The sequence below is a fragment of the Micrasema longulum genome, unplaced genomic scaffold (genome assembly GCF_059751315.1).
Source record: "Micrasema longulum isolate JH-2025_06_02 unplaced genomic scaffold, ASM5975131v1 h1tg000664l, whole genome shotgun sequence".
Classification (NCBI taxonomy): Eukaryota; Metazoa; Arthropoda; class Insecta; order Trichoptera; family Brachycentridae; genus Micrasema; species Micrasema longulum.
Genome location: NW_028277860.1, coordinates 473468 through 499024, shown reverse-complemented (window position 1 = coordinate 499024; position 25557 = coordinate 473468). Strand labels below are relative to the sequence as shown.

General features: G+C 31.0%; 1 protein-coding gene across 4 annotated transcripts in view; it reads right to left on the bottom strand.

The window, feature by feature from the left end:
• Positions 1-4228: 4228 nt before the first annotated feature.
• The window catches only part of PhKgamma (phosphorylase kinase gamma), a 41383-nt gene continuing 20054 nt past the window's right edge, over positions 4229-25557 (bottom strand). The window contains exons 4-12 of one of the 4 annotated variants that reach the window (XM_088229387.1): positions 21322-21473; positions 18428-18518; positions 17579-17608; positions 15237-15343; positions 14259-14356; positions 11532-11615; positions 8761-8820; positions 5775-5933; positions 4229-4987 (exon numbers count right to left, since the gene is read on the bottom strand). In XM_088229387.1, coding sequence (XP_088085513.1) covers positions 4853-4987; positions 5775-5933; positions 8761-8820; positions 11532-11615; positions 14259-14356; positions 15237-15343; positions 17579-17608; positions 18428-18518; positions 21322-21473 — 916 coding nt within the window. In that variant the 3' untranslated portion in view covers positions 4229-4852. The remainder of the gene's footprint in view (positions 4988-5774; positions 5934-8760; positions 8821-11531; positions 11616-14258; positions 14357-15236; positions 15344-17578; positions 17609-18427; positions 18519-21321; positions 21474-25557) is intronic. The other 3 variants (XM_088229388.1, XM_088229389.1, XM_088229391.1) reach the window with 3 other exon arrangements.

Here is a 25557-nt window from a genome sequence, read left to right as displayed (position 1 = left end):
TAGAAAATTACTGAAAGCCTATGAAAATGTTTCATGAACCATTAATTACAAAAGTAAATAACAATATTTATACAACATACAATGATTATTTCAAGGTATATGATTTATGGATAGGGAATTACATTTTTAAGTATCCCGAATTTGCTTTATCTAAATAAAGAAAAAAAATTATGGCATTTTAATTTTAAAAAATAAATAATTTGCAGTTTATTTTTCAATTTTATTTATTTATATTTCAATACTCAGATTTCAGTAAAGTGTTTGAATAATACTAGATATCTTTACAGTAAAAATATTTTTAAATAAAGCCATACATAATTGGGTGAGTCCAAACAGTTATTTGAAAATGATGAAGCACATTATACTATGCCATAGAACTGAGTAATTTAAAATACATGATTGATTGAGACCTCAGAGTAATAATGTGCCACCCGCTTATAGAGATGCCATTTTGCTCTATTGCATATAACAAAAGTGTTGCAATTTTTTTATTTAACAACATATGTGTAAAGGGCGGTTTCGTCGCTGTGCTTGCAATTCTCAACCTAAGTACCCACTGCTCATTGTTTTGTTGCTTTGTAGCTAATTTTGTGATTTATAATCCTAAAATGGTTTTTGTCTGTATGGGAGGCTCTATAAGCTGTAGGGCGTTATTACTGAGATTGAGACAGTGTTCATTTTGCAGAACGCCATATTGAATTATCAATGAAAATAGAATTTCTCCATTTAAAAAATAAGGCAAAACTGATTATCAATGAAAAAAATAATTATGAGAATTCTCCAATCAATATTTGAATCAAAGATTGTGAATTTTTTCTACTAGATAATTAATTTTAACTTTATTTGAAATTACAAAGTAAAAATTATTATCTGATCGGTTTCAGAAAAAAATATCTCTTTTATTAGGGTCTAAAATCAAACTTCTTTTTGATTTCAGCTTATTAAATTCGCAAGTAATAAAGCGAGATAATTTTATTTGTAAAACTGAGTTGATTATTTTTAATACCCGTTGAGTCCTCATCTATCTTTTTGGTTTACTCTTAATTACATAGCCAATTTTCAAATATCATAATATTTTCAAATTTCCACGGAGAAGATTTTAAAAAGTGAAATACTTTTTTTATAACATAATATACAACGGCTGTACATGACGAAGCCTCATAATAATTTAGGTTATTAAATCACTAGTCCCTTTCTATGACCAAAGTGTTTGCTATGAAAGATTACATAGACAAATGAGAACTAACATTAAGTAAAGGGTTTACTACTGTTATCTATATTATTGAAAACTTATAATAAACAATCTTATTTCTAAAAGCAGAGAAGAATGTTATAACTTTTACACAAAATATTTTATAATTATAATGAACACATTATTTGCGAACAATATTATATACTATTTATAGATACTTATTTAATGAGGAAATTTAGTGTTAAAACAGCCAAATTTTTAACCACATAAAAAAATTAATTACTTAAAACATTGTAGTTTATTATTGAAAATTCTTGGTGAAAGTTAATTATAATTTATTAAATAAATAAAAGACGAATGATACATTAACTTAAATTCAAAATTTGGTTCAACAGGACAACCAAGTAATTTATCAAAGAAGAGCCATAAAAATTAATATATAGTTGCTTTTGACATTTCTTTTGACCTTTTGTTGACTTTTGCCTGAACAGTGATGAACGAGATGGGTCGTGATAACGTGCGCGACAAGAAACGAACTGGGTGACCCCTATTATGAAGAGGTAATAAAAAAGCTTGTGCTGCACTTTGACAAGTGCCTACAAAATGGCGAGAGTTATGTAGAAAAATACTTTAAGATCAAGATTTTGTAACAATATATTTTTTTCTGAACATGTACTTGTTTTCTTTAACTAGTCAAACGTAAATTACTTTCTAGAAATACCCCGTAAATTTATGTTAACTTTAAACCTGTATGTTTTTTTTAATCCTTGCTTTACTTTTTGATTGTGACAAGTTGCCATTCTAGTAGGTCTGTGAAATCTGTGGATTTTATATGCTATTTGTTTTATGCCGCTGTTTATGATTGGCAAACTAGTTAATTAATTAATTAGAAAATTATGACAGCTGTAACAAAGTTTTGTGTTGTTTTTAAACATTTTTAAATACAATTTCGGATAGCACTAAACATCCTCATTAGTGCTAAGAACAGAGGTGTTTTAATTTATCGCTGTGCCTTGAAAGGGCACCATACATTTTACATAACACCCTTAACAAGCAAGCCAAAAACAACAACTGTGATTATCTACAGTTCATAGTCTTAAATATTAGTCGTGGACTCGATAAATTCAAGAAATATTCTCTTGAGATTTTTTCAAACTCTTTTTACTGACATAACGGTTGAATGTTCCGCAGAATGGCTATTCAATTTTAGTACTTACAAATATAAAATTGTTAGATTACGATACGCATTATTGCGATAAATTAAGTTACACAAATTAAATAAATATCAGTAGCGATCACATACATTAAGACTAGTCTCATCTAGTCGTTATTAGGTGTAGATTGAATCAAAATATTGCTTTTAGATTTAAGTATTAAAACTAATAACGCCTCGCGCGTTAAGTGAATTTAAATATGCCAAGTTTAAATTTATAATTGCGAGTATATTATACAAATAAAAATTGTAACTATCCAGATGGTAAATTAGATTTTTTTCATGAAATAATGGAATCAAATACACAAACTCCGGATGAATATTTATAATATATAAGTCACACTCCTATACATGCGGTTCCCTCTAAAATAAGGAAATCAAAACAAGCATATTTTAAAATAATTCTACTAAACTTTGGTGATTAATGACCGATGGCGCCATAATCCCCAAATAAGTATATTATTTATTAACTAAATAAATTCATCTGTGAGAATAGCAGGACACTTGTTTTACTTGAAAAATTATAAATACTCGGTTGCACGGTGCTTTTTAAGTAAAAGCTATTAATAATGCTGAAGGCTAGGGGGCATACTGGTTAATTTAATACAATTATTTTTGAGTTTGGACATTTCTGCGCTTCAATTTACCACTGAAATTGGGCCTCTATCCTGTTCTGGTGTGAATGATTAATTACTGTTAAAATAATAAACAGATTTGGCTTATGCAAAATAAATTATTTTTAATTATGAGAAGATCCTATTATGAGATTAGAAATGTCGCAGATTTGATTAATTTATATGATGACATATATCCCGACATTTTTTTTGTAACAGCCAAACCATAAAATAGATAACTTGTAACAAGTTCTTTATGGCTCATTCCATTAGCCATACTTTCGGTGTAACCGCTCTTCGATTAACTTCACTCATTTAGAGTATTTATTTGGTTATTCTGAGACAGCTTTATGAAGTTTGTTTACTCATATTTAATACATTTTCAAGCTAAGAGAAATGTCCTAGCAGACGTCACAGTAGTTTACTTATTTTACTAAATAGATTGCGGTGCAATACTCAATGGGAAGGAAATGCCAGTATTTCAAACTGAATTATCATACCTAAAATTAATTACAATTCATGCGTTGGTAACAAGAAATCCCTAAGGAATTATAAAAGATTTAAAATCATCATGAGTATCGCACTTAGACGAGATGTTTTTGGATGATGTTCCAAACTAATTAAATATATGACTGAGTAATCTCATCAGGCCAAGATAGTGTTTTTAATAGGACTCACACCCTTTTTACTTACATTTAGAAGTACTAAATTTTAGCCCAATTGAAGTTGAAAACTCGGTGTGGCGTTATTTACACATATGCATTAGTCCTTCTGAGAATGGAAATATATCCAGTATGCATGGGCATTCTGTGAACGTTTTAGTGATTTTTCACATATAATCTACATGCAAACGGCTCAGAACTCTATGTGGGTATGTTCTACTGGACTTTTTTAACAAGAAAAATGCAGAACATACAGTTAGGTACCCAGTTTTAAGGTACAACTATTAATTAAGTCTGGATTCATGAAACAAGTGTTATTTCACCGCATTATTGTCGGACCAATACCGATGTCACAAATCTGCATTTTAGCCAGTTTTGAAACAAGCAACAAATAAATGTTAGTTTAAAACAGTGTACACTACTAAAACAGCCAATACAAACTGTATAATAAGAACACGAATTTTGTAGATTTACAATACCGGATGTAAACAATAAAACTATTGCCACTCCATTAAACCTTCATACATATTGGGAATCTACATTTCTGTTTATTTATTTTTCTATCACTAAGCATTAAAATATTTTTCTAAAGAAATATTAGCGCTTTTATAATTTACACAAATATTTCCATTTTGGGGCCATTTTCAATGAGTTTTAAATAACTCACTTTTACAAAATGTTAATCCAGTTAGGGTAAAGTGGGGTTCGAACCTCGGACCTCTGATCTGTGCGGCCACAACACTAGCTACGGGACCACAACCGGATTCAAAAGTACTCATTTAAAAAAAAAAATCCTGTCAATCTTTAGTGTTTAAGGTTATCATTTTTGCTATAAACCAAAATGTTTTTTTGCACCTTGTTATTTTAAGCTGCGTAAAAAAAAACCAGAGTAAATCAGGAAACTGGTGTGTTTACCAACATTAGTTGAAAATAAAGTTATTGCAGATTTGTGATTCAGGCATTGATCCGAAGTAGTGGGAGTTTTCTAACAGTCGCTCCTCGAGATGTGGTAGAGCCCGACGGCCCTGACGAGGACCCTGGTCTCAGCGGAGAGGGCGGGATTCCTGCGGCTCTGCTCTCGGGAGAACGCCCCGGCGCACAGCACCAGAGACAGCTTGCACAGCGCCAAGGCAGCCGCGCCCGACAGCCGGGAGCCGAGAGTGCTCCAGCGCTATCGGCTCAGGTTGCTCACGTACAGGTTCTTCAGCTCGGTCTTGGGCGTGTTCTCGAACAGCGCGGCCCGGTTCTGGCCCTCGCCCTTCTTCACCCAGTGGCCGTACACGCGGAAGGCGCACCCGTCGATGATCTGTTCAAATCAAAAAACACATTAGACCGAAGATATAATGTAATGTTGTCCGTGTTAGATAAAGAATACAGTTATGCATGTGAAATAGAACCAGAATCTAGTGTTTCCACTCAATGGCTACTCTCAGGTAAAAATTCTGAAATCGGAAATTGAGTGGTTGCCGGGTTCAGTAAGGTGTAACAAGAAAATAAGCAAAAAAATTACAAAGTAAGGGTATTCATTTATTGTTTTGTGCGACGTTGAATAAATTATCGATAAAGAAGTTATATTTCAAATTATGCAAAAACAAAACATTTTGCGCCCTGTGGGACAAACGGCCCCTGTGACATTTTGGTGCAAAACTTGTAAGCAATGTTTAATAGAATCGCAGTCAGCTGTCATAATGCACAAACTCAAACGGCTGGAAAAGATGATAAAAGATGTACTAAGATTTCATAGCAACATATATTTACAAAGAAATATTTGATCAGATATTTATCTACTGACGTCAACAGTAAAGACTGTGACGGACGTCAACGGGGCCGAGTGGCCTACGTTGAGGACCATAGTACCTAATTAAAATAGCTAATCCGGTATGAGCAAGCTAAGTACTTGCCCCTCAATAAAGACTTTGACACTTTCGGGGTGGTCTTTGGCATACCGAGACATTTATATCAGGTATTTTTAAAAATAAACTCGATTAAATATGTCTTTGTTGACAAAGACAGAGTTTGGGCGAGTGCGTGTTAAGTTCGCTATTTTTCGCTGACTTACAACCAGTATCCTGGTGAACAGCCACATTCATTACCTTTCTCAGCATCTTAAGTTTGTAGGGATCCATTCTGGCGATACTAAGGTCCAGCGGTTCGGGGGTGAAGCGAAGCCTCCTCACCCGGACGGCTGCACGTACCACCATAATTGCAAAACGGAACTTTTTACGAGCGTTGAATGAGGCCGCTTTCAATTGCTGAAAAACAGTCATGATCAATATTATTATAAAATTTCAACTTGCAGACATGGTAAAATTGGATAATTTGTAATACTTCTGACTATGTGACCTAATTCTTGCGCGATAATTAACCACTGATGCTTATAAAGATTGCAAAGTTAAAATTTAATGATTTAAATTTAACAACGGAAAAATCAGTGATTTCAGAAGAGCTGTTTTGCTTTTCAGTAATTGTAAATAAATAGAAAATATTATAAAATCTGGAATCGGCTTGTGGTCCCTTGGCTAGTGTTGTTGACTCACGAAACAGAGTGAGTTATTATAATACTAAGTTATTTCCTATTTGTTTACAATGCCCCACAAAATGAAAATATTTGGGTAATTCATAAGGAAATATTTAAAAAAAAAAAAAAAAAACATTATATAAGTTTAGGGGGTCTAAAATTTTAAATAGTAAAATATTATTTATAGATATGAATACATGGCTGCCTTCGCGGTGTAATGTCTTATATACTTGACCGACGAGAACACAAAAAATAAATATGATTTCTCTCAAGCCTGGGTGGTCTGTGCTGTAATTGACTAATGCAATTGGGCCTCTTGGCCTATAGTAGTGCCAAAATAAAACAACAAATTAACGGATAGCAAAAGTAAAAATATTGCATTTTAGAATTGAAATTTAATTTCTTAAAATGACTAAATTTATTTATAAGATGGATAATAATTGTAGATTATAGACATTATTTTGTCCAATTAGCGTAAATTTTACAACATCCCAACCATCTTGAAACATTTGAAAGGTAAAATGCTTCCCCAACTCATTAATACCTTTCACCCCAATGCCACATAAATATTAAAAAATCCATTGGTTTTAAACCTCAAGTATTCCACCATAAATATAAGGGTTGTTTTAAAGATTATTTTGTTAAAAAACAAGATTCAACTCCCACAGAAACACTATGTAGTCGGTGACCTATCACAATGGTTTTTTTATATTGCTGTGTTAAGATGTGAGGCTGGATATCGAAGAATACTGAATCATGTTATCCCACGGAGAGTTAAACACTTAAAACTTTTCCACACCACAAGCGTAAGGAGCAAACCAAAGGTCCATGACATAAGTAGAGAATTTTACATACACAATATTTTATTTATGAAAAAATATGTGAACAAAGAAAAATAATAATAATAAAAAAAAATTGTTGCAATATTTATATTAATATTAAAATAAAACCTGAAATATTTTCAATAAATGCAACTAAACTAAATGAAATTCAAACAAAACTTTGGCATTTCAACCAGTAGTACCAGACAGGAAGCCGCAAAAGATTCAGATTATTGAGCTTTCTAGATAAATTTTCAGACATTTTACACATGTTTGTTTATACATTTGTATAAACCACTTTAATTTTTGACTAAAGCGGTTTATAGAAATTTATGCATATATTATTTTGGCTTAGTTCAATAGTACAGTAATGATTATAAGAAAAGTATTAAACTTTTCAACGTTTACAATATTTTTAAACTAATTTAATAATAATACATTAATTTGACATTTATATTTTTTAATTCCTCTAAAAGGAACTATTTTCCAGATAGACTGTTAGTTGCTACTACATAAACTAAGATTATTATTTGATTAATATTCTACATTTCTATTGACTAATGATGGTTTGTTAGTATAAAAGCGAAAAATTGTTTTTTTTTGACCGGTTAAAAAGCAAAAAAAAAAACTTACATAATTCTGTGATTACATTTTTTTACTATTCACATGGCTTTCAACTAGACAGAAATGCTTCTGTGATGTACAGAAACAACAAATATCTATTTGCCAAACAGACCAAAACTTCTGAATCCTAAAAATCATTTTAACAATTGCTTATGTATGTGTATTTATTACAATATCAATCACTCAAATTTTTCGAGCAATTATTTATATAAAATTTAAAAGACAACCACTTAATAGTTAAATATTTATTTTCTCTAACCTGATAACAGAGACAATAGTAATAAAATAAAATAAAAAACCATGATTCAAAATAAATCGGGAATAGCGTTGAAAATCCATTAAATATTTATTAGAGTGGATTTTTATATTTCTAATGACAAAATTATATTATCAATGCATACAAGACAAGTTCGTTTTCATTTATAATTTTTAGGTTTAAAAATGTGCACGTACGAAACAGCTCGCAGTTGGCGACACGTCACTTTGACGTCACAAGTCATGCCTGCCGAGTGTGCTTCTAACAAATATTGCATACAAGTATGGGGCCGTAATACGTGCCGTTTGCCCATAAAGCGTAAAAGGTCTCGTTATCAGGTAATTCAAAATATGCATATTTTAAATCGTTGTGGAAAATGTATCCAAAGTCGCATGGAAAAAATATTATTTTTGTTACCATCATAATTTTTGATTATTAAAAAAAAACATGAAAACACCTATTTAAATATTTTCTATTTCTAAAATAATGACGTATGTACATTTTGAAAAAATAAAAAATATTACTTTTAAAATTTACTAATATGTTTTCAAGCATTATTTGAATAAATAATGATCTGGCAGTAATTTATTTATTTACTCTATTTATATTTCATGCAAAAAAAAAAAATGATTTACAACTTTAATATCTGTTTACTACAGAACGTAAAAATAATTGAAACATTATTTTTGTTAAGAGTTCTGAATTTTTTCCGGTATTCTACATTTCACATTCAAATTAATTTGAAATAATTGTATTATAAATATGATCTTTCTTCAGCCTGACAAGAAGTTTTGGTCTTCTAAGAACTCAAACACTAGGCCCCATCACCAAATATAATGATTTTGAAAATACAACTGTACCGTTTGTTTACGATATGTCAAAGTGACAACTTGCACCGATTGGCCGGGGGTTTCCGGGGGCTTAAAATATAAATATAATATGAAAATAGAACAAAATAAATGCAGATGGGGAAATGTGTCATTTTCTCCCGAGTGATGTGATGAAAGCTGAAATTGTAATATGCAAGATATACCAGTGGAACGTGCAAGTTGAATGCTATCAATGTCCTATATAAAATCGGTCATTTATTTAGTTTTTATGATATTAATATCATAACCATAGAATTATAATATACCAGAAGGCACGTAGAATCAAGTTTGCATACATCCCACTGTGTACAAAAATCGACAAATGCCAAACCGCAAACAATATATTATCATAACACAAATATAAGATAATTTTGGGTTATGTTATGTTTTGCCACAAAAAATATTTTACTGACTGGACTATAAAAAAAAAACAGGTATTTTTATTAGACAAACGTAAAAAAAATAATTAAATAATAATTTAATAATTCAGTAAATAATATTATACTAAGGCTTGTTAACAGAAAGCCGGGTAAAAAATTCGACTACCCTGGCAATACTAAAAAATGTCCACCTTGTTTTATTTGACAATTTTACGGACGGTAAAATAATTGAATTGATCCACCCCATTCCCTTTTAATCCCAGCAGTATTTTGACACTTAAAAATGACACAACACAGCGCAATTGAATTTAAATTGGCAGTTGCGTATTAAGCGACGTCAACAGAGTATATAATGGCCAAAACGTAAAACTACTTATTTATGAGTAGTTTCATCGGCTTCAGTTTGATGTGCCTATGCGGTTTCTGGACTATCATAATTCTATGATCATAACATTATGTTATTATTCATTTATGATTAAATGCAGTTTTTATTCATTTTTTGTTATAGTTATATTGAAATACTCGATTACTTGAAATATACAATTATCACTAAGTACATACAGTGATTTTTGTAAATTAATATTTTGCACACCCAGACTACAAAAATTAAATGTGATTTACTCAGGCCTGGGTGTTCTGTGGTGTAATTCATGACCGCAATTGGGTCTCCTGGCCTGATGTGGTGCAAAAATAATTAGAATTTTTTGGAAATTTCAAATTGAGATAATTTATGGAGTGTAAAAAGATAGCTAAATATTGCATTCACGGAATTACAAATTCCATTGGAATATCGGCTGAATTATATATCCGTACCAAATACCCACTAAGAAGGTACAAACTGATAATTAAATATAATAAAATAAAACATATAATAGGGAAATATCAGATGAATTTTTTTACAATTATAGAGTAATTAGGGTCTATGAAATACTGTCGATTGAAAATAATATTTTTTACTACTTATTAGTGGCAAAAAATATATTTTTAAATTTATAATTTTGAATTCCCGTGAAAACGGTCATTGCACTGGCCATCGCGATGCTACTAATTTTGAACTTTGTTTATAACTGTTTAGAACATCATCACGAATCTTGATGTCACAAATTATCAAGGCCAAACATGTCGCATTTTCGTAAGGACATTTTTATTATAATTTCTTTTTTAAAGTTATGTATGAAAATATTTCTCCACAGTATCTATATTGATTTTGAAAATACTATTTATTTTTCTAAATACATTTCATATTTTTGAATCGGTATTTGTAGTATGTGATATTTCCCTATTAAGAAAAATGACAGCTGAGTTCATCAATAAACCTCTTTGTGGGCTGAGGAGATGGTAAGTTTTTCCAGAATCGTTTATCACACCTATCCCAGTGAATCAGATGAAGAGTTTTGTAAATTGATTATAGACATAATATATATCGATTTGAATTATACATTGTGATTAATAGGTAGCTAAGAGGAACAACATGCCTGCACACAATATGTTAAGCACCATATTAAGTTTATTATATTGTAAATAAATTACGGTTTTGATCCATGAATAAACCATTGAATAGCTGGAATAGAAAGAATTGTGGTTGAATAAAGAAGAAAATATCATTATAATAATCGCGGGAATCCGAAAAATTATGGAAGCTATCGTAGTAAATATTTTTTAAAAACAAAACAGAAATGTTTAAGAGTTTCAAAGAAAATCCCTTAAGCACGTTACTGACTCTAGTCGGCTATAATTGCATATTTTAAACTAACAGTTTCATAGTGTCCTTAGATGGTTTGTTCTATTGTCATTTATGAGCGATGAAAAGCTAATAAAGCAAAATTAAATGTCCATTTAAATTTTGAAATCTCACTAATTTTTGTACGACTGTTCATTGATTCAGAGTTTACTTTGTAAAATGACACAACTACATAGAAAATAATGAATAGTTTCGTAATTTGAGACCACAAGGTTATTAAGGAGGTTAAGCACACAAATTTGGGGTATAATGTATGACTATCATCAGGTGGTATATTATTTGAGTATTAAATTTAAAAACAAACCAGTGGGTGGTAAAAAAAAGCTTTAAATCATTTATAACATAAAAATATTATTTGAATGTTGCGGATACCATGAAATGAATTGTTTGTCAAAATTACCGTGAATTTTGATTTATCGTAATTAATCTTTAATTGTAATTTTAAAGATAAGTTGCCAAAGTTTTTTTATGAAATCTCGACCGCGATTGTTGGCTGGATATTTTCTCCTTTATGAGAGCCGCGCAGAAGCAACCCGCAGTTAGTTGGAGAGCGACGGACACGGGGGATGGTACATGATATGCGCGTGCCCAAATGGAACATAACACACACGCAAGGCGTATAATTGTGGTGGCGGTTTTACCAATGTCAATTGGTCAATCCTGGAAATGCGCCTGCCTTGGGCTGAAAAACTTTGTTTTAGTGGTGCCATCTCTTGGTCCCACAGCTAGTGATAAAAACAAATAAAACAAAAGAATAGTCATCAAATTACAATGTAACATTATCGTAAACGTGTTACTATTTATTAAGAACTCGCTAAAACGGCATTCGTCATAAAAAGCAGTGCTTACGATGGATGGTTTGTCAATACATTTTAGCGCGCTTCATATAAAATTAGACAATTTTTAACATACAGGATATTCTCAGAAATTACCAAAAAGTGGAATATTTATCTAATATTTTAAAAGAGTAAAAATGAAGATTTTTTCAGATTCAAGATTTTTTTAATAATTTTTTTTTTTATAAAAAACATTGTTTTTAGTCAACAACAACAAACCATCACACCGTTTCCCCGTAGGGGTAGGCAGAGAGGATAGAACGCCATAACACTCTATCTTGGCATACAGACCTCGCTTTCTCTACATTCAGACATCTTCTCATGCATGCACGCCAATTATTCCTACTTTTGACATGTCCATCTTCAAGTATTTGATGGACTTGATCGTGCCATGTCTTTCTCGGTCTTCCTCGTTTTACGCATCCATCAACATTTGCATCGTAGATCCTTTTAGCCGTTCTTTCGCTGTCCATTCGCTCTACATGTCCAAACCAACGCAGCACCCCTTTCTCAATCATAATTTTGTAAAAAAGAATCCACCGATTAAACTAAATTTTTTAATACATATTCTTCAGCTCTCACCACTCTAGAAGTTTCCTATTTTATGGTTTTGAGTTATAATCTTGTATTATACACTAGTAACTAAATACATGTATTATAATTTAACAACAAAAATAGTGATTAAACAATAAATAAATGTTAAGTTACAATATGATCAATTTAAAACACATTACGATACCCAATATAAATAAATATGGATACACTAACATCATATCGCAGGGTAATTACTACAACTGGTAACTTCAAAATCAGCACTAAAAACACATATTTGTATCTTCCTCCTTTAATGCTACAAACAGACAAGTCGTGATTCATTCTTATTATATTACGATGATTTGAATGCACGACTCGACTATTTGTAGCATTCGCGGAGGAGGATAATAACATTTGTTTTTAGAGGGTAACTCACAAATGCTGACTTTGAAGATACACATTTGTAGTAATTACCCCGCGATATAATGACCCAGTAAGAAGAATAGTCTGTTATAATAATAATTTATATTAGTTCTAGGAAAATGAATTGTTTATTTACAGTAAGCTTAGGCTTCATCACATCTTAAATATTAGAGATTTCAAGCTGCCAATTTCACATGACACAGAAACGTTATCATGTTAGATATTTGTATATCATATTGTTCTTAAGCTTAAGTGAATTAAAAACACATTATGAGAATAAATAAAAAATACAGCATAAGAGCGTTGGTTCAACATTAAATTGCCTCGATTGTAAAATAGTGTAAAATTCAGGAAATTACATTCCAAAGAAATATTAGTATCCTAATACTATTACACCATGTCCTTGTCCAAACCCGGTGGTGCATTGGGCAATGCACTGGTACACTAAATGCAGTGCATATTGATCGGGTGATCAGTCTTACACTTTACAGTTCAGAAACAATGAAATATTGCAGTGTAAAACCACCTTTTAAATCGATATTCATTTAAGTTAGTGTCAACCTTCCCAGAAATCGAGCAAGGTAGGTGAATGCGCCAACCACTATACTGCGAGGCTAACTAATCTCCACAAATTTTCCTAATTTAGGATTTTTACCTGAGAGTAACCATCTAGTGGAAAACACTCGTTCATTCTGGCTCTGTTTCACACACAGAACTATATTCTCAATTCCCCTGGACACGAAGATAATATAACTGCAAATATTATCAGTTAAACAGGTTTAATATCTGTGAAATGGAACAGGGCCAATTTCAGACATGAAACTGGTGGAGTCCAGAGCACAGAACTTCTATGGAAGCAGGCCAGCTGAAGTGCCAGTCTGGAGCAAAGAAGCAGATGATTGAATGACTTCGTCATCAAAAATCAAAACATCGAAGTGTATAAATGTGTTCAACTATTAATTTGCCCTATAAAAAAAAAAATGTAGTATTGTTTTTAAATTTATGGTAATGTTTTTTTTTATTATAAACACACCGACATTATAAGTTTGACGCGATCTAGATTTTGTTTACTTTTGTATATTAATTACATAGAAAATATTTTTTTAATTTACATAATTTTAAAAACCTATTTTACTAAAAGGTTATTTGAAATAAAATTTATTGAATAATATTATATGTACATATTTTTCTTGCGAGTGTCTACTTGTTATGCTGTAGAGAATTTAGTGATCCTTCATTGATCTATTCATTTCAATAAGGTTCACTTTATACATATATGGTTGGTAGGAAGAAATTGCCGTGTAGCAATAAATGCGTGAAGTCCGTGAACCTAATGTCAGATTCTTAAAAAAACGGACACAGACATTTTGTTGCATTTTAGTTTTTGTTTTAGAATCGAGCACGGGACGTAAACTATATAAAAAAGAGATCTAATAATAAATAACTATATTTTGAATTTGCATTTCATCTGCCTTTGCAATTGGACAGCTTGATTTTTGAATAATATTTAAGTTGCGTGAGGCCCGAAGTAGAGCGAATATGATACATCAGTGCGATAAGGTAATTGGCACTCACAACAGTGTTGAAGAAGGGATGCTTGAGGGCTTCCTGGATGGATATTCGGCTCGATGGTTCCACAACCAACAGTCGTCGGATGAGATCTTTAGGGGCCTCTGGAATTGAGTTTCAAATTTCATTTTAAATAAAAGAGTATTTTTTGTCACAATTTGATTTGATGTGTTTGAAAGCTATAATTAATAAATTAGTGAAAAAATGGAAACTGTAGTTTTCAGAATACGGTACCTTAGGAAGATTTATTTAAATTTGTATTGAAAATACTACACGATCAGCGGAAAGTAAAAGTATGGAAGATTTGTGAGGCCAATGGATAAATTAATGAAATTAAGAATTCATACTTGTTGAGTTGACAAAACACAGTTTTTTCATGGACAACTGAATCATGGCATTTAAAAATAATGTTTAAACAATACTGACATAAAAACAAAATTTGCAAAGCTCTAGAAGTTTTGGTAAAAACAAATACTGTTTTTTCTATTTTAAAAAAATAAAATATTATCTATTGAAAACGTTTTGAAACTTAAATTATATAAATAACACTTTTATTATATTTGTTGGTTGGTAGAAGTTGCCATTTTTTGGCAACAAGCCCGCCAACGTAAAATTTAAATTATGTATAAAAAGTTGTTTTGTCAGCCTCGTGGTGTAGTGGTCAGCACGTTTGCCTACCATGCAAGAGGTCTCCGGTTCGTTTCCCGAGACGGTTGATATAAAATGTTTATTTAAAAGGATGTTTTCACACTAGAATATTTAATAGTCCCGGACTGGTACCTGAAGCGTAAGGCTGATGAAAAGTTTTGGTAAATTGATCTTTACTTTTAATCGTAAATTTTTTCCATTCACTTGAATTCATGCTATATTTTCTTTTGTTAAATTATCTACGAATTACTAGAAAAAAATAATCAATCCAAATATTTTGTATATATTCTGTAGCGGATTACGTTTATAAGGAAATAAGTAATATGATGTTTAAACCTGATACATCTGCCCACTCTGGACTGGTAAAGGAATATTTCCCTTCCATAATATTCCGCAGCATGACCATCTGCTTTCGGTGCCAAAATGGCGGACAACCAACCAACCTAAAATTATACATTCTGTTAGTTTTCATTTAGAAACATTTAAATAACACAAAAAGGTAAAAATAAGCAAAACTTTATGGAAATCATGACTCACTTTGAATTTAATGATGACATTAAAAAATTCGAACAAAAGGTTTGAATTTAATCCCAATGCATCTTGCATCTATAGATTGCAATACGGATTGGAATTTAAATACGTTTAAAAATGCAATATCTACATATTAACATGAAATGTCGAGAGTAACATATTTTTATTTCAAGTAATATGTTTTTAGAAGATGAGCTAAAGTGGAAAAGTGATGAAATATTTATTGAAAAGTACTAATCCTAAATTCAGTTTGTTAAAACAGCGAATGTCTATACTATTCTTGAGGGGTGAGTTATTTACAAAATCAGTATGTTATTATTTTTTAAATTATCATTTATCTTAAGAGATAGCAAGTTGAAAGGGCTTCATTTATAGTGATTTTGTTCCGAATATGTACATGTAACGAAAAGCCGTTTATCATAAAAGATTAAATTAAATTATAACAGGGTGAATAAGAGCTTTGTTTCTGAAAAAGTGTTGAGAATATCAAACATTTTAAACATTATACAGTGGAACTTCTATAATTGTCAAACACGTCATATCTCAATGAAAAATTTTTCTACCCGTATTTGTTAGTATTATTATTATTATTGACAATACACTGGCAGCTATTAAGCTGATGCCTGTATATCAAGTGTACACGGTTATTAAACATTATACATTGCTGTGTGCATCTAGTTAACATTCACTGAACTAGCACCAATCACTTTCTCGGAAAGGCCATTCCATTTCTCCACAACTCGGTTTGTCAGGAAGTTCTTCCTGGGGTTGGATGAGAAGGAGGTAGTGTTGAGTTTCAATGAATGACCTCTGAGATGGCGGTTTTCATTCGTAGTGAACATTGATTTCAACTTAGGTACATTATATTGCTCAGTTAAGATTTTGAACGTTTCAATCAAGTCACCACGCTGCCTCCGTTTTTCCAGTGAACTAAACCCAAGCTCCCTTAAGCGGTCCTCGTATGATTTATTTCTTAGAAAAACTATCATTTAAGTTGCTCTTCTCTGAACTTTCTTCAACAACTCTATCTTTTTTAAAATAGGGACTCCAGATTTGGTAGGCATACTCCAGGAGTGGACAAACATATGTTTAATAAATTTTGAGGAACAAATCTTTCGTATTTTATATTATAGTTTAGTATTTTCCGCATTCGGCTTCACTCCCACCACCGACACTGATGCTGCGACCCCATTATCAGAATACGAATTACTATTGGCTGTTTTGTTTTAACTCTTAGCAACAATAGTTAATAACAACCTTCCTCTTTCTCCACGTCTACCACTACGTATAACTATTTAGTACAATAAAGTTGAAGTTTACACATTTTTAAATTTTTGTACCATTTTTAAGAGTTGGAAACAGATTAATTGAATTCCAGATGTTCCTTACTGAGAATCTGCTTTCAAACTAAAGAATTATTATAGAGATAATGTACGCTGAGTCATCGAAAACAAATCAAACTAAACATTTTCTTTGTCTTGCTCTGTACCAAGATTTTGTGGATAGACAATTTTATTTGTGATCATCTTAGTAGAAAGACATTAGCTGAAAATTGCTGTCTCGACAGATCTTATTCATATTCTGAGAAATGGGGGGTCAGTGATAAATAAGCTCTCGACATCACTGCGACCTGAGTAGATCCATTGTGATGGGTCCCCGTTCTAGCCCTCCAAGCCCAGGTCGTTGAAGAGTCTGGCTATTGTGTGGAGCGCGATTGTTCTCATTTAGCTGAATCCAAGCCCAGATCACATTGAAAGCTCCAATCATAAAAGTTACGCTTTTAACAAATTTCACAGCCATTTTTGTCCCGCGGATGATGGTGAAAACATATTAATTCCGACAAATGTTTAATCAAATATGTTTTTAGAGTAAGTATGTATTTACGGATGAACGATATTTTAAACTTACATATGTTTTATATATAACAACAAATATAATTAAAAATGTTTTATATTAATGACCAAAACTACACAGGAAAATAGGTATGTAGTAATATGCGAAATTGAATGAGTGTATTTGAGTCTAGAATGGAAAGAGAAATGAAGAAAAAGTGCTTCAGCTCATAGTTGCTGTTAGTAATAGCGAGAATGATAATGAATGGAGGGTGAAATGTAGTTATTTTTAATAACCTTATACTATTTACTTACAAGGTAAACATGATGACACCACAAGCCCATCTATAAATCAAAATTTACTCGTTATAATAATTAAGATACAGTTTATATTTACATCTGATGATGGGTAATTCTGAATACCTGACACTTGTTCTAATTTATATTAAACTCGCGGGTGGCGTATTTTATTCAGTTATTCCATAAACAAAATGCCGAAACAATAAATAATATTATAAGAAAATGTGTTTGCCATCGTTGAATGGACTGAACAAGTCCGATAATAAATAAATAAATACATTATAAATTTCATTTGAAGAAAATACATAAATTTTAACAATCATTTCTTTGTATTCGGGTTGGAATACATGACCAATTCTTGCTAAATGATAGCATCATGGCATTTAATATGAAAAAACATGTCCACATTTGAACTACCACTGCGCTGCCTCAAGCAGACATTATTTTAAAGAAAAGTACAACTAATGATTTGTATTCGCAGATTTTACAATATTAACATATTAATTTGTTTATACATGTCCAAAGTTACATTATCAGTAAACAAAGCAACTTGTAAGGTCAAACCGCACTAGAGCGGCACTGGGCGGCAGTGGCGAACGGTGATTTTATTGACAGGTAAGCTATAAAAAAATATCATTTATTTGTATCTACATAGTAGGTACATAATATAATGTGAGTGATATATACTATGAATTGCAATTTTTTCTGTTATTCTGTGTGATACAACAACTCTCATCTATGAAATCAACTCAAACGACGTAACTTCGTGATATATCATATTGTGTAGCTATATTATCCATTAATTTAACACATGACAATACGAAAATACAAATGAACATATAATAAATTGATTTTTGTACTTACAAGTCTACTTCCATTCCATAACCGGGTGCATCTTCAAACATGTTGGCTCTGAGTGTCTCCGGTGCCAAATACCCGGGGGTTCCGCAAAGCTCTGTATTACAACAGCAACGGACGGTTGTTATGTGATAAAGTGACAGCATGATTCTTCCAAACAATTAATAGCAATTTATCAAAATATAATAAAATAATCACTTTACAAAAACACGGAAGAAATTATCGTATGTTAATAGTCTTCTATATGTCATTTGAGATTTAAATAAGTCTTTATCAAGTCACTACAGAACAATAAACATAGAGTTCATTTCGAAAGCGGACTATTGCCAAAATATGGAAAATCAAGTTTTATGTCACATCATGTAGATTTGGAGACGCAAATCATGTATATAGATATATTTAATTATAGCAAAAACACACTGATTGTTTTTTTGAATGAACTATTTACAATATGGATAAAAAAAGGTATATAAAAAAACTGACTATTTCCAGGAATTAGTCAGTTTTGGGAAAACTTCAAAATAAAAAGGTTTTATCTTTGAAGCACTAACTTTGTGGTTATTTATTATAAAAAAAAAAAAAACAACTCTGTTTTTAATCATTTAAAAAAAAAAAAAATTACTGTCCAGTTTCAAAGCTATACAAGCTTCTTTATCTAGGTATACTGAACTAATGAATTATATTCTATCAATATAACTAATAAATCACGTCTCTTTGTCTTATAAGGATGGAAAGATACTTGATTTATTAGTTCCATACGAAGCACAATATTGATAGAAAAAAATAGAATAGAATTCATTAGTTAAGTATACCTTGATAAAGAATCTTGTAAAGCTTTGAAACCGGTCGGTAAAAAAAATAAGTGGTTAAAAACAAAGTTGTTTTATTTATTTTATTTTATTAAAAAGATTTTCTCTAGTATTTATTGGTGCATTTAGTCAGCTGGCTTATTTATTTATTACTTATTGTAATTTTAAAATTACAAAACTTTAAAAAAATCCCAACGATGATAATATGACACATAAAATTACTAAAAAAATTGGCGTAATTTGATAGCCCATTAATAAATAAAAAGAAATAACCACTGAACATCTTCATTTACATTGAATTTAAGTTTAATTAATTTTGAATGACACAAATCTTGAAGATGAATATGTCAAAACCACAGTACAAATGTAAAGATGTGAAAACCCAATCAATATTCAAGAACTGTCTTGTGTATGTAACTTTTTTTAATGTCAATGGCTCCAAACGCCCAGTACAACTAAATTAAAAACAATATTTATTAGAATCTGAGCAAACGTCTACACTGATAAATTCTCGAAATTCACATTATCAACAAGGCTAGATAACGGCGGTTATTTAACATTTAAAAAAAAATAATTTAATTAATGTTTTAAGCGTCATTAAACTGGAATTTGGTGGTGAACTCTTGGCAATGAAAGCGGGTAAAACGCGCACAACTTTTTACAAAGTATTTAACCGAATAGTAGAACAAGTTGTGAGAATTCAGTCACTTGTCTGTCGGTGTGACCTTCAGATTGTGTTCCCCGGACTGTTGTAAAATCAGCAGGGCGTATAGCTTTATGGCTGTAAGACTATACCATCACAAGTTACTATTGTTCAGAGTAATATGATCATAAACATATTGCGACAAACATGAAGAATATTTTACAGAAGGGAATATAGAAGTGTAGGCATCCACAGGGCTTATGACCCGTCATTGGCTGGTTGGCGCAGTTGTGCTCCAACCTTCCGACTTTGTCTTTGACTCTGTCTGGGAGGGCGGCTTTCCACTTACGCCGGGAAGCTTGACTGCGGCAGACGCGGGTGACGAACCAGCGCACAAGCACGTGGTAACGCGTACGTTACAAATAATTTTAATGAAATATTCTTATATAGTATAGGTTCGTGTCACTCGAGCCCTGCAAATCTAAGAGACTCTTTATTACTGGGAGAAAGAATATGTACTTTCTTCTTAGCAAAACAATATCTGTTTATCGTTGATGCAATGCAATCCATTACTGCATATGTAACATCACCGCCCAAGTCATCAAGATACGCCATTCGGCGGTAAATATATTCAAACATTGGTAGCAAAAACAAAAAAAAAATTATCTAATTATATAACTTCAAATCACTAAATAACTTTAACAGTGTAAGTCGCTCTCAAAGCCAAGAGCTACTCTCTTTTTTGGAAAGTTACAGTTTTAAGATTAAGTAATATATAAAATTAGATAATAATAAAAAAAAAAAACATCTATCATTTTATGAAACTATATTAATAAAAAATAAAAAAAAATTTAAAGTAAGATTTAAAAGTAAAAAAAAAAAATATTGTCATAATTTTACTAAACGCATTTTTTTTTCTTTATCCTTTAAACTGGTCGAATTTGACCATGTTTTCAGGATGTCCAAATGTTTGCAGACAGGCTGGATTTTCCTCTCTAGGGACCAGCCAATGACAGGTCATAAGCCCTGTAAATGCCATGACTTCCATATTTAATTATTTTTATTTTTTATTATTAATAAAACATATAATACAAAAAGTACATATTATACTCCCAGGAGTTATTAAAAAAACTCATTTGGGACCGTACATAAAAAAAAAACATTTTTGTGACAATATATAATATCATACATAGTTAATACATCCGAAATAGTAAGAAAACATTATATATGAAACATAAAACACAGTACTTTACACCATCTATAAATTACATTAATAATTATCACTATCAAAAAGATTTCCTTCTTAAAAATGTTTTCCCCTCTGTTGCAACATATTTAGATCTGGTTAAATTTGTCTTATGCGGTGATGGATTTCCGTTGACAATACAGAGTATCATAATATGATATTATTATTTATTTATAGAAATGATTATTCTTGGATTCCTCACCAAAGAGTTTCTCTCCTGGGTGGAGGACCTTGGCGAAGCCAAAATCGGTAATCTTGACATTGAGTTGGTCATCCAGTAGAATGTTTTCCGGCTTCAGGTCCCGATGTACTATGTTCTTACTGTGGACGTACTGCATACCCTCAAATACTTGTCTGAAAGCAATATTAAAAAAATAAAATAAAAACTGTAATTTAAAAGAATTTCCATTTCTAGAATGATGAAGAATGAACCAGAATCATGGACAAGTGTCGGTTGAGCTGATAATTGGTTCAGATTCTATTTCAGCAAATAAACCGTATGCCGGCAAGAGCTCGCGTATTTTGACATCGTGTAATTGTCACGTCTGGCACACTGTTGTGTTTGCTGCACTACTTCACGGGTTTCCGATGCTGCTGCACCAATAATCAATGACTTCCGCTACGACTTCAAGTCAGTGACAGCTCTCAGGTAAAAACCCTTAAAAAAAGGATTTAGGAGAAAAAAGACGGCTTCGTAATATGGTTGTTGGCGTATTTACCTACTCTACTAGAGGTGTTGGGGTCAAGTTGTCAGCAAATATTTTTTTTAAAGATTTACCGGATGACATAAAACCAGCATTTTATACAACCAATAATATAGGAAGTATACTAAAAAAACACTAATCAAAGTACTGATAAATTAGATCGATCAGGCATTTACAAGTTGATGTGCCATGACTGCAAGTCATTTTATTTAGGAAAAACATCACATACTTTTAAAACTGGAGTTAAAGAACATATGAGATGTCTTAAAAACAATAATTTTTCTGAGTTTGCTGAACATATCCTAACAAATAGTCACTCATTCAACTTTGAAGATGGCATCGAAATTTTACATACAAACAAAAAAAGATATGCACTTGATTATTTTGAAATATTGGAGATTAGAAAGGCTGTAAATAAAATTTAAATATTATTAATAATCAAATAAATCTTAGTAATAGTCCTATTTTAAATATGTTCCCTCTCCCTAAATCCACACACAAACCCCCTCTTCTCTCTACTCCCGTAGCCACGCCCACTCTACCCTCACTGTGAAAATTTTATATATGTTATGTTAGTATGTAATTAACCCTGAAGAAGGCATAGTATTGCCGAAACTAGTTGGTTGTCAAATTATAAAAGTAAAAGTGGTACACAAAATGATTTTATTTTAATATATTACACATTTTTACTGTTGATTTTCCATAATTTGTAAAAATAATCATATAATTTATATCTGTTATAGCAAAATACGGCTTCATTAATAAAAAAATTAAGAGAGATATATCAAGTCTTGTATACTTGCGCGAAGGGTTAAAAATGTGGTTTATCAGTGCAATATTTCATCAGCAAAGTAGTGAAATTGAACATAGTTATGCAGAAAGCAGCCAGCTATAGAAAAGTGAAACTGAGATAATAGCACTTTTATAAAAAGAGTGTATAATCAAATCTACACAACAGTATGACGTGTTTTTTACTTTGGCAAATGATAAATAATGAATACATTAAAGTTTGTAAGTGAAAATTCTTTATGGCAGTTCATTGTAATTTATTATATAAATAAAAGAGGAGTGATACTTTAATCCACAAATTTAGAATATTACTATACCTGTTGTAATATATTTTTACTAATGACTTTTTACCCTTTGTTTTACAGAAATCATAATTGAAAAAAATCACACTCACGAAGGATGGTACACTAAAAATAAAATACTTAAACTCATTAAAATAGCATTACATCAACTCATTAGTTAACCCGAATTTTTTTTGATAATGATCCTTAAGATAAAAATAACTTTATTTAATTTACTTTCATATAATTTTGAATTCTCTATCCTTACCTCTGTTTTGTATAAATACATTGAACTCTCTAATGAAGATAACAGTCTCGAAGATGTCGCGAAAGCGTTGAAACCGATCACTGGATATTCCAAATTTGTGGATTAAAGTATCACTCGTCTTTTATTTATATAATTTTAAAAAAATTAAAAAATTAGTTTTTTAATATTACAAACAAGAATCTAATTATGTATTTGACCAGTTTTAAGATTTTTTAAGTACCGTTAGATTTTTCTAGTGCTGTGGGTGTTTTACGCAAATTGAGAAATGCCGTTTTGTTATCGACACTATTTTCAGAAGGCGACTATTACAGTTTTATGTATGAAAGCGGTCTGGCTGTTTTTGGCAGAACATAGAATTGACCTTACTGCACACGAGAACAGCAATATCTCATTTTCTCAAAGTTGTGGACTGGCTGCTTTCTGCATAACTGCGTTCAATTAAACTTTTGCTAAATTACTATTTAAAAAATCAATAGTGAGTATGCAAAAGTGAAGAGACATTGGTCTTTATTTAGTTTCGTGAAAGGGCGGGTGCATTCAGCGTACTGAAATATTTCACTGTCCTTAGACTGGCACTGGAAGCGTCATGTAACTGATGACCGATGCAACGGTATGCAACATTTGGCGTGCCGACGCAGTGGCACATGCACCATCGGACCATTTTGAGTGCAAGTCTTTTTGCATTTAAACAATCACTTAAATAAACCAGGATCCGTAGTCTAACAGAAACTAAAAATTAATCTTCAATTAAAAATAATTATTCACCAAAGCAATTGCAACAAAACTAACTGCAATCTGACATGTTCAGTACTCGATACAACAGATAAAATTAAATATCTTGGTGTATACATAGACCAAAACTTAAAATGGAAAGACCATATTAGTGAACTAGTTAAACGTATTAGAAAATGTATATACACATTTATTAGATTAAGGAATATTTTTAAAATAGCTTATTACTCAATTGTACAATATTTGTTACAATATGGTATTGTTGGATGGGGTGGTGATATGCCAATATATTAAACCCTATTAAAATAGTGCAAAGATTATTTATTAAAGTAATTTTAAAGAAACCCTCAACATTCAATACGGAAAGTCTATATAAATTATTTAAAGTTCATACAGTAGACACTATTTATAAAATAAATTCCATTATACAAATTTATAAAGAAAAAATAAAAGAATTTGAGATGAATAAGTCACTTAGATGCCAAAATAATATTGAAATCCCTAAATTCCACACAAGTCATGGTCAAAATAGCTTTGTCTTCGAAGGCCTCCGTGGTGTAGTGGTCAAGACGCTTGACTCACACACGGAAGGTTCCGGGTTCGATTCCCGGTGAGAACACAAAAATTAAATGTGATTTTTCTTAAGCCTGGGTGTTCTGTGATATAATTCACCACTGTAATTGGGCTTCTTGGCCTGTTGTGGTGCAAAAAAAAAAAAAAAAAAAGGTATCAAAAATTACAATAAACTAAAAACTATTAAAACTAATATATCTATTAATCAATTTAAAGTAAATCTAAAGAATTCTGTTTTTATTTATATATCCTATATTTTTGTTTTTTCTCATGTACTCGTATATTCAAAATTATATAAACTCTAATAAATAAACAACTATAAGAGTGTAAGTCACCCTCCAAGCACAAGAGTTAGTCTTTTTTTGGAGAGTTACAGTTATAACATGTACTAGATGCATAAAAGTAAATATGTATAGAATAAAAAAAAAACATGTATCATTTATGAAATTTATTAATATTTTTTTTTTTTAAATATCTACAAAGTAAAATTAAGTTTTCAGTATGAAAAATAGAATATGTTTATAATATTTTTTTCTAAACATGTTCAATTACAGGTTACCGACCAAGATACTTTGAATTTTCCTACAAATATACAAATTTTCGTACATAAATATCAATGTTAGTTTATGCTGCCTCGATATGTACCGATGAAGATAGCGATCATAATTACGGCCCGGATCTTGTCTCGAGGTCGTTATCTTTTTCTTTTGACCTAGCATTAATTTTTAAGTAGAATTTTATTTTAATCGTACCTGTATGTAAAAAAAAAATGTATTTTATTAAAACTAAATGGACCGAATGAATAAATAAAATAATAATGTGAGTAATGTGATAAAATGTTTTAATAAATAAATATATAATTAATAAATATAAATAACGGTTATTTATTTTTGTGATAAGCGTGTAAACTTCATGCTTGGTTTCATTGCTGACGTATTTTGTTATCAATAATGTTTTTAAAACATTGGGAAACACAAATATGGCAAGTCTCTATATGACTAATAGCGCATAAATAATAATAGCGCGTGTTTCAAAATATTATTAAATCATTCAAGGATGCTAAAGAATTTTTGAAAATGTATTTTATGAAA